The 16713-nt window shown below is 43.0% G+C and overlaps 1 protein-coding gene across 1 annotated transcript in view; it reads left to right on the top strand.

Annotated features, from left to right (window-relative positions):
* Positions 1-209: 209 nt before the first annotated feature.
* NSMCE1 (NSE1 homolog, SMC5-SMC6 complex component) overlaps positions 210-16713 on the top strand; it is a 32826-nt gene continuing 16322 nt past the window's right edge. Inside the window, exons 1-2 of the mRNA XM_055339791.1 lie at positions 210-345; positions 6956-7102. Coding sequence (XP_055195766.1) covers positions 306-345; positions 6956-7102 — 187 coding nt within the window. The 5' untranslated portion in view covers positions 210-305. The remainder of the gene's footprint in view (positions 346-6955; positions 7103-16713) is intronic.

The raw sequence follows: 16713 nt of genomic DNA, 5'->3' as shown, positions 1-16713 counted from the left end.
CTGGAGGCAGAAGGTGACCCGCCCGCGGCCCCGCCGGGTGAGGTCCGGAGAGTGGCGGGAGCGGCACGGAAGTCGCCGCCTACCCCGCCGGCTCCTCGGCGCCATGGCAACGGCGAGCAGGAAGTGCGTCACCCGGTGGGAGGGACGAGCGTGAGGCTGCCGCCAATAGGAGAGCCGCGCCCGCGTTGGTCCCGCCCCGGAGGGGGCGTGCCAAGCCCGCCTTTCGGCGTCGGCGGCGGGCAGTGGGGGCTGCGCCCGGGTACCGCGGAGGGTGAGCCGCGCGCGCGCCCGCGAGGCTGTCGGGGATGGAAGAGGGCCGCGCAGAGAGGCGACGGAGGACGGAAGGTGGGCGTCAGGCCCCGGGGGCGGCCCGCGTGGGTGCCGGAGCGCGGCTCCGGGGGCCCGGGGGGCTCCTCGTTGGCTGATGCAGACAGGCCCAGAGACGGGCAGGAAGGCCGGCGGGCTGGGACCTGGTGCCCCCGACGCCCCCCGACGCCCCCCGACGCTGGCGGGTCGTAGCGTTAGGTGCTGACCTCGGTTTGACCCCGCTCTTGGGGGACGGAGGCAAAAGACGGATGCCTGAACCGAATACGGAAAATACGGCCTTCGAGGAGCACCTGTCGGTTACCTGTGCCCGTGCTCTCTGTCGCGGTCCGGGGACCCGTAGAGAGCCCCGAGGCTAGACGTGTGCAGATGCCCCGATGTTTCGGATTTTTCGAAAGGGATATGGTATATTCCTATTCCCCATGGTCTTTGGGGTCTGGGCTGCATCTTGTCATCACATACATGAATCCGTGCACATTTGCCCCCAAAGGAGGTCAAGAATGGCCCAGAGATAGCCTCACCTTATAGGTCAGATCAGGTCTTCAGGCTTCCAAGGTTGGAGGCCTTAGATCTTTCTTAGATCGGAGAATTGTAGGTGAGGAGTCCCTGCAGGTGAGGGATCTCGATTTGCTTGTTCCCTGCTATGCCTCGCTTACCTGGGGTGTGTGTGTGTGTGTGTGTGTGTGTGACAGTGGCGGTGGCGGTGCTAGGGTTCCTGAACTCTGCTTTTGCATCGCCACTCTCCTGCCCATCGCTGACTCCGTGCATCTCCTGGTGCCTCCAGCCTTGCCGCATCTGGAAAATGGGGGCATGGATGTGAGGATCCTCAGGTTCCCAGGAGGATGGAATGAGAGTGCAGTGAAGCACTCCCCCCTCTGCCTCGCGTGTGGCTCAGGTGGAGGTGCTTGAGATCTGCTTATTGCACAGACATTTCTGTTTTTAAATGTTTTTTTTTTTTTTTTGGGGGGGTAGGCAGTTCACCATGGTTAACTTCTACCACCCAGTCCATCTTCAGACAATCGCCTTCTGTGTGTAAACAGGCCTATCTGTATCTGTGTCCCTCTCCTTTTTTTTTTTCCCCCGAGATTATTGACTTCTGTGCTGTTCCAGAGTTGGTCCTCCCCACTGCCAAGATTTTTAATTTATTTATTCAGGAGAGACACAGATAGAAAGAGAGGCAGAGGGCAGCCCCGATGGCTCAGCGGTTTAGCACGGCCTTTGGCCCAGGGCGTGATCCTGGAGACCTCGGATCGAGTCCCACATCGAGCTCCTTGCATGGAGCCTGCTTCTCCCTCTGCTTGTGTCTCTGCCTCTCTCTCTCTATATATATGTCTCTCATGCATAAATAAATAAAATCTTAAAAAAAGAAAGAGGCAGAGACACAGGCAGAGGGAGAAGCAGGCTTCCCGAGGGGACCCTGATGCAGGACTCGGTCCTGGGACCCCACGATCACACCCTGAGCCAAAGGCAGACACACTCAACCAGTGAGCTACCCAGGCGTCCCTAGAGTTGGTCCTTTTTAGCATTTATTTTGGCTGTTACGTAACGTATTTACATCATTTCTTCTTTTTTTAATCAAGATATGTAACATACCTATAAAAATGTTTGCAAATGTAAGTTCGAAGAATAAAAATAAGGAACACACGTATACTCCCCATCAGGTTAAGAAATAGAACATTATCTTATGCTGAAAGCTCCCGCTGAATCCTTTCTTCCCCTCACTAAAGATGAGCACTGCCCTGAGTACTGTTACTCATTCCCTTGTTTTTCCTTTATGGTTTTTACTATGTATCTGTAAAATGACTGCCGTGTATGGTTTTGTTAGGTTTTGAATTTGATGGAGAATCCTCACATATAATTAGTGTGACTTTACTTTTGCACATAACATTCCCGTATGTGAGATGCATCCACAGTGATTTGAGTAGCTCTACGTCACCTTCATTGCTTCATCGCTATTTGGAATTCCATGGTTTGAATATAAATGCTTTGCTAGGCATTTTTCAACTGGTTGCCATTGCTACTGTTGCCAGATTTTTGCTACCACATGGTGCTTTTATACACATATTTCCTTAGGCAGATGTGGATAGTTTCTGTAAGTGAAAAATCGAATACCGCATTTCTGGGCATACCCAAATTCACCAGTAAAATCAAATTGTCTGACACGGTTCATAAGAGTTTACACTCCACCAGCAGTGGATGAGTTTTAGCCGAGGCCATTCTTCAGAATCTTTGCCTTATCTGGTGATGAGTAAGAGATTTGTCACTGTAGTTTGGATACTCGTTAGCCTGATGACCTCAAGACTGTGTATCTTTTAATATATTTATTAATCATTTGTATATCTTCTTTGGAAATTTCAGTTGCTAATTTTTCTTTTGCAGTTTTCTTCCTCTAACTGATTTGTAGGAATTCATTACATATTCTGAGTATGAATCTTTCATGGGTTCAGCATGTTTCAGATGCTTCCCAGTTTGTAGCTTGTCTTCTCTCTCTCTCTCTCTCTCTCTCTCCTTCCCCCCGCCTCAAGTATTTTCAGTGAACAGAGGTTCTTAATTTTAACAAAGTTGAATTTACCTGTATATTCCTTTATGATTTGTACTTTTTGCATTATTATTATTATTATTATTATTATTATATCTTTTAAAGAAATCCCTGCCTTTGGCTTATAAAAGCCAACTGCCTATATTGTTGTCCAAAAGTTTTGTAGCATTTCCTTTCATATAACCTTAATCTTCAAAAATATTTTGTGCATAATGAGGTGAAGGTTCAATTCTCCAGTTTTTTCACATAAGGGTAATCTATTGTTCTGGCACCTTTTTTTTTTTTTTTTCTGGCACCTTTTTTTAAAAAGCTGTTTTGATCTGGAGTTCCATTTCTCCAGCGTGTCAAGTATCCACATCCACATGTGTTTCTTATCTGGGTTCTCTGTTCTGTCCCACTGGTCTTACTTGGTCCATGTTTATACCATTATCGTCTATTATTCATTACTCTAGGTTTAAAATAAGTCATTACCTGGTAGGACAAGTCTTTCTGCCTTTATCTTCTCCCAGAATGGCTTTGCTGTTTGGCCTTTGTGTGTTCCATGTAAATTTTGGGGTCATTTTGTCAAATATCACACGCACACACCCACAGAGCCTGTTGGATTTTTTTTTTTAAGATTTTATTTATTTATTCACAAGAGACAGAGAGAAAGAGAGGCAGAGAGAGAAGCAGGCTCCATGCAGGGACCCCGATGTGGGACTTGATCTCAGGACTCCAGGATCATGCCCTGGGCCAAAGGAAGGCTCCAAACCGCTGAGCCACCTAGGGATCCCTGAGCCTGTTGGATTTTGATTGGAATTGCATGAGTTCAGTTGCATTGGATCAGTTTGGATTTGAAAGTGATTGCTTTCAATATTCCATTATTTAAAGAAGATTTTATTTATTCATGAGAAACACATGCACAGAGAGAGAGAGAGAGAGACAGAGAGAGAGACAGAGAGAGAGAGAGGCAGAGACACAGGCAGAGGGAGAAGCAGGCTCCATGCAGGGAGCCTGACGTGGGACTCGATCCTGGGTCTCCAGGATCACACCCTGGGCGGAAGGCAGTGCTAAACCGCTGAGCCACCGGGGCTGCCTCTCAATATTCCATTTTTAAGTTTTATGTTTACTGTAGGTTTTCGTAGATATCATTTAGTAGATAAAGGAAATTTCCTTCAATTCTAAGTTTGTTAAGAGTTTTTAGTATATGCGACTGTCAAATTTAACAATCATAGTTTCTGAATCTATTAAGATGATTGTAGACTTTCTCCCGTGTTTTGTTAATGTGGTGACTCACACTGATTGATTTTTCCCCCCAGCTTTATTGAGATATTATTGACAGGTGACATTCTATTGATTTTCAATTGTTAGACTATTGAGGGGATAAACCCAACTTGGTTATCATATACTAGCCTTTCTATTTTGCTAGATGCAATTAAGGTTTTGCTTCGGACCATTGAAGTTGCATACCTGAAAGATACAGGCCTTTTCATTTTCCTTTCTTTTAAAGCTTCTGTTAGGTTTTAATGCCCAACTTATGTCAGCCTTATCAAATTATTTGAAGAGGGTTTGCTCTTTTGCAGCCCTGGGATAGTTCTGTGAAATTTGAAATCACTTGCTTCCAGAAGGCTTGGTAGGGCTTCTTGATAAATCCATCTGGATCTGAAGTTATCTTTGTGGGAGGTTGGACTTCCCACAGAAGGTTTTCAGTGGTTATAAAACTTGTTGATTTCCAGATAATTCTGTAGTTGGTTTTGAATGGATTTCCTATAACTTTGCGTATATTTACAACTTCAGATTATTGTTTTTATGCCTTTTTTTAATGTTTGTGTCCTCAATTAGTTCTCCTTTTTAATTCCAAACAGTGTTTGTCAGTCTTCTCTCTCAGAAAATCTTGTCAGAGTTTGGTGGCTTTTATTATGTTCTTTTTCAAAGAATACTTTTGGTTTGGGATGCCTGGGTGGCTCAGTGGTTGGGCGTCTGCCTTTGGCTCGGGGTGTGATCGCAGAGTACTGGGATCAAGTCCCACATCGGGCTCCCTACATGGAGCCTGCTTCACCCTCTGCCTGTGTCTCTGCCTCTCTGTCTCCATGTCTCTCATGGATGGATAAATAGAACTTAAAAAAAAAAAACTAATTAAAAAATCAAATTATACCAACCAAAAAAACAAAAAAATCAAATTCATTACCAACAATACAAAAAAATTCAAAACAATTTAATTCAACAAAATATTACACTATCATCCCACATAAATTTCAAATTATTTCCTATATAATCTTTATATCTTCCTTCTTCACTCTAATTCTCACTTCATATTCCAATTATACCATTAACTACATAAATACATTCCTCAATCTCACTACACTTCCCTCCCACTTTATCTTATTTTTCCTCTCTCATCTACCCAATTTATACCCTTAATTATATCTATAACCTTTACTACTCTTCTAATCTTCCAAATTATTAATTATTAAAAATTTTATATTAAAAACAAAAACACCACCAAAAAAAAAAAACCACAAAAAAAAAAAAAAAAAACAACCCAAAAAACACAAAAAAAAAAACAACAAAAAAACCCCCCCCAACCCCAAAAACACAAAAAAAACCCAAAAAAAACAAAACAACACCCCCCCCCAATCCCCCCCCCCCCCCCCCCCCCCCCCAATCCATTTTTTTTACCCCCCCCCCCCCCCCCCCCAATTACCCCCATTTTTTGTGTTTAGAAGAACAGTAAGCAGCAGCTAGCCTTCTTGTGTCTCTCCTATGTGCCAGGTCCTTGGCAAAGCTTTGGTAGCCACATCTCATTTAAATGGCATCTTCTGCCTTAAACATACATTTTGTTGTCCCCATTTTATGGCTGAAAAGACTGAGGCCTAGGGTGATGAAGCTTGTCGGCTAGAAATGTTTTTACTCTGTATTTGCCTAAGGGAACAGCGACTTTCTTGCCAGATCATGGCATCACCTGAAGTGAATGTTAAAACCTCAGAATTCCAGGCCCCTCTGCCATCATCAGAACCTCCAGGAACGGTGGGCGGTGGGTGGCAGGTGGTGGAGGGAGTGCAGGAAGCTGTATTTTTCCTGCACGGCTTTGATGATCCTTGAGATCAAGCAGGTCTGGCAAACACTGGTCTCAGTACCACCTGCCGATTTCTAAACCCACGCTCTTTGCCTCCGTGCAGTACCACCTCTCCGTGGCGAGAACAGGCTTTTTGATCAGGACTTGTGTAATGCTTTTATCAGCTCTGATCTTTGTGGTTTGTGGAAAGATGATGCTTTAGTAGAGAGCAAGAGATTGAAAAAGCACCCCACAGTGACAGTTGTTTCATTAGTGGTTTGGGAAATGAGAAGGAAACTAGCACTGAATACACCTTTACTCGAGGCATCCTCTGGGCAGTGAGTGCTGTTCTAAGTTTAGCGTGAGAAAATGGGGCCTCAGCTGCTTTTCTCCAAGGCCATAGATCTGCTTGGTGGCTGAACCAAGGTTCAGACCCAGAACTATCTAGGAGTAAATATAGCTAGCACTTACCTCGTGTTTAGCTTTTATTTTGTGTTAACTTTTATTATGTGTTAACTCACTGGGGCACCTGGGTGGCTCAGTGGTTGAGCATCTGCCTTTGGCTCGGGGTATGATCCTGGAGACCTGGGATCGAGTCCCACATCGGGCTCCCTGCAGGGAGCCTGCTTCTCCCTCTGCCTGTGTCTCTGCCTCTCTCTTCCTCTGTGTCTCTCATGAATAAATAAATAAAATCTGTTATGTGTTAACTCACTGAATAGAGTAATTCTGTGGAGCACGGTTCTGTCGTTAGTCTCATAGATCAGAAACTGAAGCACAGGGAGGACAGGTTCTCCAATTTCACTCATTTAGATGGAAAGGTAAGCTGGGTCCAGGCGTGCTGGCTGGCTCTGGGACCCACGTTACTCTTTAGTACCTGCTGGTACTAGTTGGCTTGCCCCTGACTGGTGTCCTTTTCATTTTTGGGCTATTCGGCAGGATGCTCTTGAGTCTAAAAACTATAACAAATGGCTAGCTGTGAATGTAAGTTAGTACAAAATATAGAACCTGGCTTTCGGAGCGCTCAGAGGTGAATGGGTTTTGTTTGCTTCTTTTCTTAGCTCCTTCGCACACACAGGGTGGTACTAGAAGAGCGGGCGTCATGACTGACGTTCACCGGCGATTCCTCCAGTTGCTGATGACTCATGGAGTGCTGGAGGAGTGGGACGTTCGGCGCCTGCAGAACCACTGCTATCGAGTCCATGACCGTGAGTATCATTTCCCCGTTCCCAGGATGCCCTGGAGCTGTGCGATCAGGGACTAAGACACTGGGATAAAACAACCTGGGTAGTCAGGTCTCTCCCATACTCTCACACCAGCCTGTGCTTCTCATCTTGGCTTTGACTTTACTTTTTATTTATTTACTTTTTTTTAGTAAATCTAATAGCCCAATGGGTAGGAATTTGGACTTTGAAGCTGTTTAATTGTGGTTCACGCCAAGGCTCCAGCATCTTCTCTAGCCTGAACTTCTTCATCTCTCACATGAGGATAATTAATCATCCTTGACACCATAGAGGGGTTCAGAGGATTAAGAGACAAGATACGTACAAAGTGCCTGACCCTGGGGAAGGTGCTCATTTAGCTGTCAGTGGTTAGAGGGCAGCTTAGCACAGGGGGTCAGAGTGTGGCCTTGGACTCAGCCAAACCCAGAGATAATGCCACCCTGTCCTGGGCCAGCTGGGAATTTGGAGCATCTTCTCAGTGGGTTGCTGAGATGGGATGTAAGATAATACACACAGACCAGACCTGGCTGAGTTTTCATTAACTGGAAGTCACAGCAGAAACAATAGGATCATTGCTGGCAGGTCAGTAAAATCAATATTGGTAGCTCGGGTTGAGTGGAGTGTCAGTATGGGTAGATCCTGTTGAATGAAAAAGAAAGTGGATAAATCATACTTACTGTACGATGTCACTGTGTTACGCTTTTTGTAAAACATAACAAATTTTTAAAAGATTTCATTTATTTGAGAGAGAAAAAGAGAGAGTGCGTATGAGCAGGGGCGGGGTAAAGGGAGAGGGAGAAGGAGACTCCCTGCTGAGCAGGGAGCCCAATGCCATGCGGGGCTGGATCCCAGGACCCTGAGATCATGACCCAAGCTGAAGGCAGTAGTTTAACCTACTGAGCCACCCTTGTGCCCCAACTTATAAATACTTAACATCTGCATGTAAAAAAAGTAAGAGTGGACCGAAAGGATATGTAACACACTTGTGAGGTGCTTGCCTTTGGGGAGAAATCAAAGGACACTCATCTTTATTCTATTTTGCTCTTTTATTAAAGAAAAGAAGACTTGAAGTAAACATGACATTCATAGTATAGTCTGATGATCATCACTTCTGATTAACGGGAATACAGGTGTTTATATTCTGTGCTTTTGTCTTTCTGAGTGTATTTTCTGTTTCCAAAACAAGAGTGGAAAGCACAGAGAGGTGAGCCAGCCAGGAGGTGTGAGGAAAGGTGTGTGCATGGGGCACTGGGTTTAGGGGTGAAGGCCCATGAGAAGATGAGAAGAGGGGCCACATATGGAGAAGTGCCGAATGTGGCATGGGGGAGGCAGAAGCCAGATCTGAGAGAGGTGAAGGGTGGATGGGAGCAGGAAGGGCGAGCTGGTGGGTACAGAGACACATTCTCCCCCATGACGTGCAGAAGGAAGACGAGAGCTTACGGGTTAGGGCAGAGGCAGTTTTGGAGAGACTGGCCCCTTGAGGTATGCCACATGAAATTCTGGGAGCTGGCTGGTACATGCTAACAAATGAAATGCCTACAGGGATCCGATAGTAAGGAAACCTGTTGAACTTGGTTTAATCCCATGTATCTAAACCTCGTTGACCTCCACTTGACATACTTTGGGAAACCCCAGATAGGAACATATGATGTGTGGGAACAGATGCGTCTTTGTGGTATGTGAGTCTATAAATCAGGAAGAACCCATAGTATGTGCACCAGAGTAATGGGGTTTCTTATGTACTTAATTCTGAGTACAGTGTGGACGTCTGAAAGGACTTGAGACGGGAAAGGGACATAATTAGTGTTGTGCTGGAAAACTATTCTTCTGGTAAAAACACGTCTGTCCTACTTGCCTGTGTTGGGGTGGATAGAGGTCTTTGGTGAGGGCCTCTATTAGGGGAAGGGAATGTTACACCTGCCAAGCCAGCCTCTCTCACTCCTTGAAAAAGCACAACAGGATTTCCACCCTCCCCCTCAGAATGCTCTGGTGAAGGGCATAAGAATGTTTTTCTTAGTCTTTTATCCCTTCCTCCTCCCCTTCAGTTTCTCTTGTAAGTCCTAAATGTGGGCTTTAATGCTAATGGGGAAGTTTCATAGCTCACTGCAGGGAGCCACATGGTGCCTTAGTACTAAGAATGAAAGTGTTTTTGCCTTTGTTTGACCTTTAAAGTTGTTATGACCTAATTTAGGAAAGTCCTGTAGAATATATCTAGGAATTAATTTATTATTCACACTTTATGTGCCATATCTGTGCATAAAGATATCAAGATATGCTTATGGCTGGGCTAAATGGGATAGAGCTGTAGTTTGCTTTTCCCCACACCCTTCATTTAAAAAAAAAAAAAAGCTTTCTCTCAAGCATTAATGTTATTTCAGAGATTTTAAAATGAGAGATGATGGAAAGAAATGATCTCAAATTAAATAAATATAAACATCATTAATCTGTCTTTTGAAAAGATGCCCTGGAAAGTCCCCTTTTACCAGCTGGAAAAATATTCAGCTTCTAAGATAATTATGAAACAGAGGAGTAATTGAATCTGTGAGTTATTCTGATTGTAGTTTCCCATGGTCTTTTGTCCAACTTATCAAACATGCTTCCTATTCTGGGCTCTGGTTCCAGGTCTTACCATCATTAAACTAGAAGCAAATTCCCCAGTTATCTGGGTTAGGGAGAGTTTATATTTTGTTGTGATGGGCTGGTGTAGAGCTTTGGGTCTGGGCTTTCTAAGTGGCATGGAGGGCCTATGTGCCCTCTGAGGGCACCTGGGGTTGTGAGCTGGATCTTGTGCACATGTGTGTGATCATCTAGCACCTCTTGCTGTGGCATCATGGAGGCCAGGTCCCTGTGCTAGGGACTGGTGACACAGAGACAAAGCTCTTGCTTCACCTTGGGTTTCATGAATCATGCAGATGCAGAATCATATGATTCTAGTATAAGCTTCCTTTAATGGAACTAGGCACAGGAAGCCTAGGGAGTGGTGGTTAAGAAGACCTGTGTTTGAGGATTTCTACTTTTGACCAAGATAGAGCAACAGGGAGCAGTTTACCTTCCTGTATGAAACAATTAAAAATAAATGAAACAAGGGACATTAGTCAGTGAAGGACAGAGAATCCTTGAGAGATAGGGAGTGAAAGTTTTTTTTTCCTTTCCTGACACCAAATATGTGTTGTATTTTCCAGTACTTCCTCCCCAGTTCTCTGGATGCTCACTGGATGTCCAGTGGTTCAGCTCAGTTCTGACACTGTTTACCTGGAGTGAGGGTCAGATCTCATGGTTAAAGGGGTTCAGCCCTACCAGGCTGCCCCACTTCAGATGCCAGTCTCAAGTCTAGGCCTCAGACTTCTGACCAACCACCTATAAGGTCAAGTCCTATGGTCCACCCCTCAAGTTCAGTAATTTGGTAGAATGGCTCACAGAACCCAGGAAAACACTTATGTTTGCTGGCCTCATATAAAGGATAGAGCTCAGGAACAGCCAAATGGGAAGAATGCATAGGGCAGGGCTTAGGGGGCAGGGGTGGCATGCAACTCCCACACCCTTTCTAGATGCTCCACTTTCCCAATACTTTGATGTGTTCATCTCAGTGGATCTCCAAAAGCCATCATTTGGAGGTTTTTATGGAGCTATCATTACTTGTGTGATTTGACTGAATCATGGGCCATTGGTGATTAACTCCGTATGTAGTCCCTCTGCTCTTCCCAGAGTTGGGGATGGGGCTGACAGTTCCAAGCTTCTAATCAAAGCTCGTTTTTTTCTGGCAACCGACTCCCATCCTGAAGTTCTTTAGGGACCTGCCAAGAGTTGCCTCATTAGAACAAAACACTTCTGTCACCCTTGTCACTCAGGAAATTCCAAGGGTTTTAGGAGTTCTGTGCCAGGAACCAGGAATGACAACCAAGTATTCCCTCTTTTTTTCCCCCAAGTATATTTTTTATACCATAGGCAAAAACAAAATGAGCACTACAATTGCCTCAGCTCAGTGCCCTGAGAGTTTTCAGGCCATGGCGTAGGGGAAACCCAGGTAGTACTGAACAGACAGCTGAGGGGATGGAGGATGAGAGCTCAAGGAGACCAAAGTGTTTGCAGGTCAGAGTGGGGTGGGGGTAGAGTGGGGGCAGGAAGAGGTGCCTAGAGAGGTGGAGTCAGCTACCTCCCCCCACTCCCTGGCAGGGATCCATCTAAGAGCAGATACACTGGTTGCTGCCTGAGGCCAGGCAAAGATACATTTGAAAGGATTAAGAGAGAAGCAGTGCCTGATGTTCACGGGGCAGGGGGCTGAGAATAGTATGGTTCCAGGAACAGCAGCTTTGCTAGGGAGTTCTACCAAGTATTTAAGGAAAGAATGGTACCAGTTCCACCCACATTCCTCCAGAAGATTGAAGAGAAGGGAGCATTTCCCAACTCATTCTTTGAGGCCTGCATTATCCTGATACCAGAACCAGACAAAGATATTGCAAGGAGAGAAATCTAAAGACCAAGATCCTTTGTGAATATAGATGCTAAAATTATAAACACAATTTTAGCAAGTCTACTCCAGCAATATATAGAAAGGATGGTATAATATGACTAAAGTGGGGTTTAGCCCAAGAATGCAGGGTTGGTTTATTATTTGAAAAATCAATACATGTGATTTACACCTTAAAAGAAAAAGAAAAACCATATGGTCATCTCAGTAGTGCAGAAAAAGCATTTGATAAAATCTGATATATCTCCTGGCATGACGCAGCAGAAGTTTCATACAGGAAACTAGAGACCCTAAGGATCAGGGTAGAAGCAGAGTTATAGGAACTTGGGGCTTAGAGCAGTAGAGAGTACTCAACAACTGTTTGTACAGAATTAAAAAATCTAACATCTATTCTTGATAAAAGCCCTCAGCAAAGTAACAAAAGAAGGGAGATTCTTTAACCTGATAGAGAGGGTCTATGGAAAGCCTATAGCTGACATCATACTTCATTGTGAAGACTGAACACTTTACCCTAATATCAGGTGCAAGATAAGAATGTCCAGTCTAATCATTTGTGTTCTAGCCAGTGCACTTAGGCAAGAAAAAAATAAAAGGCTTTCAGTTTGGAAAGGAAAAAGTAAAACTGTTGAAAGACAGGATCATCTATGTAGAAAATCTGATGGATCTTCAAAAAAGCTACTAGAACTAATAAGTGGGTTCAATAAAGTAGCAGGATACAAGATCAATATCCAGAAATCCAAGTATTTTTGATGCTTACAATGAGTCATCTCATTGAAATTGAAAATTTGAAAAGCACTATTCATAATAGCATAAAAAATATGAAATACTTAGAAATAAATGTGATGGGGCACCTGGGTGGCTCAGTGGTTGAGCCTCTGCCTTTGGCTCAGGTCAAGATCCCGGGGTCTTGGGATCGAGTCCAGCATCAGGCTCCCCACAGGGAGCCTGCTTCTCCTTATGCCTATGTTTCTGTCTCTCATGAACAAATAAATAAAATCTTTTTTTTTTTTTTAGAAATGTGATAAAACATTCCAAGCCCTGTACACTGAAATGTACAAAAGATGTTGAGAGAGGTCAAAGAAGACCTAAATAAATGATAACCATGCTCATAGGCTGGAAAACTCAATATTATTAAGATATCTATTCTCAAATTGATCTAAAGATTTAATTGAATCCCAATTAAGTCCCAGCAAGGCTTTTTATAGAAATTGACAAACTGATTCTGAAATTCATGTGGAAAGGTGAAGGACCTAGAAAACCAAAACTATTTTGGAAAAAGACAATCAAACTTGGAGGATTAACACTGAGTAATTAAAGTTAAGAGTAACCTGATCTTAAGACATATTATATAGCTACCCTATCAAGACAGTGTGGTATTGGCATAAAGATAAATTCAGAGATCAGTGGAATAGAATGGAGTCTAGAAATAAACCCAAAATAGATGGATAGCTAATGTAAAGGCAATTCAATGGAGATAATCTTTTCCAAAAATGATGCTGGAATAATTGGATACTGCATATTTTATTTTTTATTGTGTTGTATTGTATTTTTAAATTTTTATTTAATTTTTATTTTTTAATTTTGTTTTTTAAAGATTTTATTTTTGAGCAATCTCTACACCCAACAAAGGGCTTGTACTTACAGCCCCAAGATTAAGAGTCATGTGCTCCACTGACCAGGCCCAGCCAGGTACCCTAGATATACCATATTTTAAAAAATGAACCTTGATCCATGCTTTGTACAATAATAAAAAAAAATTAACTCAAAATGAATCATAGATCTCAACATAAAACCTGGAACTATAACAATTTTAGAAGAAAATGTAGGAGAAAATCTTTGTGACTTTAGGTTAGACAAAGATTTCTTGGATATAACACAAAGATGTGATCTGTAAGAGTACAAGTTGATAAATTGGACTTCAGAATGTAAAACTTCTCTTTAAAATATACTGTTTAGGGGCACCTGGGTTGCTCAGTCAGTTAAATGTCTACCTTTGGCTCAGGTCATGATCCCAGGGTACTGGGACGAGCTCCCTGCTCAGTGGGGAGTCCACTTCTCCCTCTCTCTGCCTCTTCCCCTGGCTTGTGCTCCCTCTCTTTCTCAAATAAGTAAAATCTTAAAAAAAAAAAAATACTGTTTAGGGGATAAAAAGACAAGCAAAATGCTGGGAGAAAATATTTGCAAATCATATAACCAATAAAGTATTTGTATCCAAAATATGTAGAGAACTCCCCAATTCAACAGTTAGAAAATATACAACTGAAAAAAATGGGCAAAAGACTTGAACAGATAGACACTTCACCAAAGAAGTTAGATTGATTGCAAAGTACGTGAAAAGTGCCCAGCTTCATTAAGGAAATGGCAAACTAAAACCACAGTGAGGTACACTACATGCCCACCAGAATGGCTAAAATTGAAAAGATTGCATACCAAGTATTGACGAGAAAGTAGTGGAACTGGAACTCTATCTGTTTGAATCTAAAATGGTATAGTCATTTTGAAAAAACATGAACACTTTCATGACACAGCTATTTCTGTTTCAAATAGTTGTTTTTAGACTCAAGAGAAATGAAGATCTATGTCCTCACAAAGGCTAGTACATAAATGATCAGAGTCGGTTTGCCTATATGGCCACAAACTGGAAACGCCTAGCTGTCTACCAACAGGCAAACCGATAAACACACCGTGATATGATCCTTCTGATGGAATACTACTTAGCAGCAAAAAAGAATGAGCTGGTGCTACAGGCTCTTACATGAATGAATCTCAAAGTGATTATATGCTGAATGGAAGAAGCGAGGCAAAGGAGTTTATGTCCTCTAAGAATCTGCTAACATACACTCCTAGACAGCGTGCACTTGGGTGGAGTGACGAAAAGGATGGCATAGGGGAGGGTTGAGCGGATGCTAAACCACTGAGCTACCTAGGTGCCCCCAGTGCTGCTCTTAAAAACAAAAAAAAATCTGAATTTAAAGCTACTTTGCTGCTTGGTAGCTCCATTGCCTTGGTCAAATTGCTAAACCTCAGTGCTTCCATTTTCCTAGCTATGAGGTGGGGCTGGAGATATCTGGCACCCTGGGTTATTTGTGAAGATTACAAATGTAATGTGTAACATGTGCTTAAGGCCTCTAAGTGCCCAAGATGGCAAAATGTAGGGGATAATCAGGTTCACACAATAGAGCTCATTTTCTGGGTGTGGTGAGGGGCCCTGCATCATCTGTGTGGGTCTCTAAGAAAATAGATGTAGCATCCAGGAAATAGATCCTTTCTGTCCTGTATCCAGGGTTTACCTGGAGGAACGCCTTCCTTGAAGTCCAACTCACAAAAGAGTTGGGAAGTAGTTATGTAGTAATCAGGTAGTTATGGACAGTTTCTTTGGTTCAGTTTCCTAGAAAACAGAATGAATTGGAAACTTGAATTCTGAAGCCTTCACAAGTGGCCCAAGGCCCTTGAAGAGGAGGTGTGTAAGCCTGATGATTTTGTCATGGGATGGTGTTGGCCAAGAGCCTGACTCTTGGTTGGCACCTCTGTTTCATTTCTTATGTGGCATTACTGAACAGAGGCAGAGGGTCACCATATGGCAACAATTCGAGTTCCTGGCCTCATTAAAATGTTTTGGGTCTGATCTTCTGTCTTTTGGTTGAAACTCATAGGAAAGCTATAAGAACAGTACAAGGAACTATTTCTCCCCAGATCATTTGAGAGCTACCTATTGGAAGTTCTGTCACCCCTAAATTCTTTAGGGAACATGCCCTTCTAGCAAAGACATTCTCCTAAATCATCATGAGATAATCATTCAGATCAGGACATTAATGTTTATGTCTCCCTGTCCTCTCATCCACAGAGCCCACTGGAGTTTCATTTGTCCCAGTATTGTCTCCTGTAGCAAAGGATCCATCGCTGGGGCATGTGTTGCATTAGTGGTCATGGACATTTCTTTAGGTGCCTTCGACTGGGAAGTACTCCTCAGAGGCCTTTTCCTTGACTTTTGTGACCTTGACATTTTTGAAGATTATGGGTTGATTATTTAGTAGAACAGAGCTGATAGAAGTTTAATGTAAGCCACATATGTAATTAAAATTTTCTGGTGGCCATGTTAAAAGAGATAGAAAGAAACAGGTATAATTTATATCCCAAGTAACATCATTTCGCCATGTAATGAATATCAAAAATTATTTTTATTAAAGATTTTATTTATTTATTCATGAGAGACACAGAGAAAGGGAGATAGAGACACAGGCAGAGACAGAAGCAGGCTCCATGCAGGGAGCCCGACATGGGACTTGATCCTGGGACTCCCGGATCACGCCCTGGGCTGAAGGCAAGCGCTAAACCGCTGAGCCACCTGGGCTGCCCAATATCAAAAAATATTCTTATTATCATTATTAATCGATATCAAAAATTATTAATGAGATACTTTCTGTCTTCTAATAGCACATCTTTGAAATGCAGGCTGTATTTTACACTTGGGATGTATCTAAATTTGGACCCGCCACATTGCATGTGCCAGGTTGCCATGGGCCTGGTGGCTGCTGTATTGGACAGCATGGCTGTAGGCTGTCCTTCAGTTCAGGTTTGTTTGCTGTTCCTTCTGAGTCCGTTATGGTTATGCTTTTTATTTTTGCAGGAGTAATACAAGAAGTGGTGTTCTCTGCATCCTAGCTGGTGGTATATGATTTTGGTTTAACATGGTGTCTGCCAGGTGTCTGCGCTGTAAAGTTGCTCTTTCCTGTGTGATTAAGAAGTATTTTGCAGAGAGGTTCTCTGAGACAAAGTCATCCCACTTATACGCACTAGACTTAGCATCCAGTGGGGTTTCTTCCCTAAGATCATGTATTTTTTTCATGGTTGCCAGCTTGCTGTGTGGTCCTTTTCTATATTCCCAGCACTCACATTTTGTAATTAATGATGTTTATTATTTGTTAATTTTAGTGGGTTTTAAAATTATCTACGGCCCTAAGGACAAATTAGGTAAAATATCTCAAATTTTAGCTAAAAACAAATGAAGAGTTGGCTTGATTTCCGTAAGCAGAGTAAATAATACGGTGTTCAAGCAAAAAACCAGTTAACCGAAATGCACGTTCCAAAAATAGATTCGCGAGCACAGTGTGAGAGGAACGTTGGGTTT

This window comes from Nyctereutes procyonoides, unplaced genomic scaffold, assembly GCF_905146905.1.
Source record: "Nyctereutes procyonoides isolate TBG_1078 unplaced genomic scaffold, NYPRO_anot_genome, whole genome shotgun sequence".
Lineage (NCBI taxonomy): Eukaryota > Metazoa > Chordata > Mammalia > Carnivora > Canidae > Nyctereutes > Nyctereutes procyonoides.
This window is presented reverse-complemented; position numbering and strand designations above follow the sequence as displayed.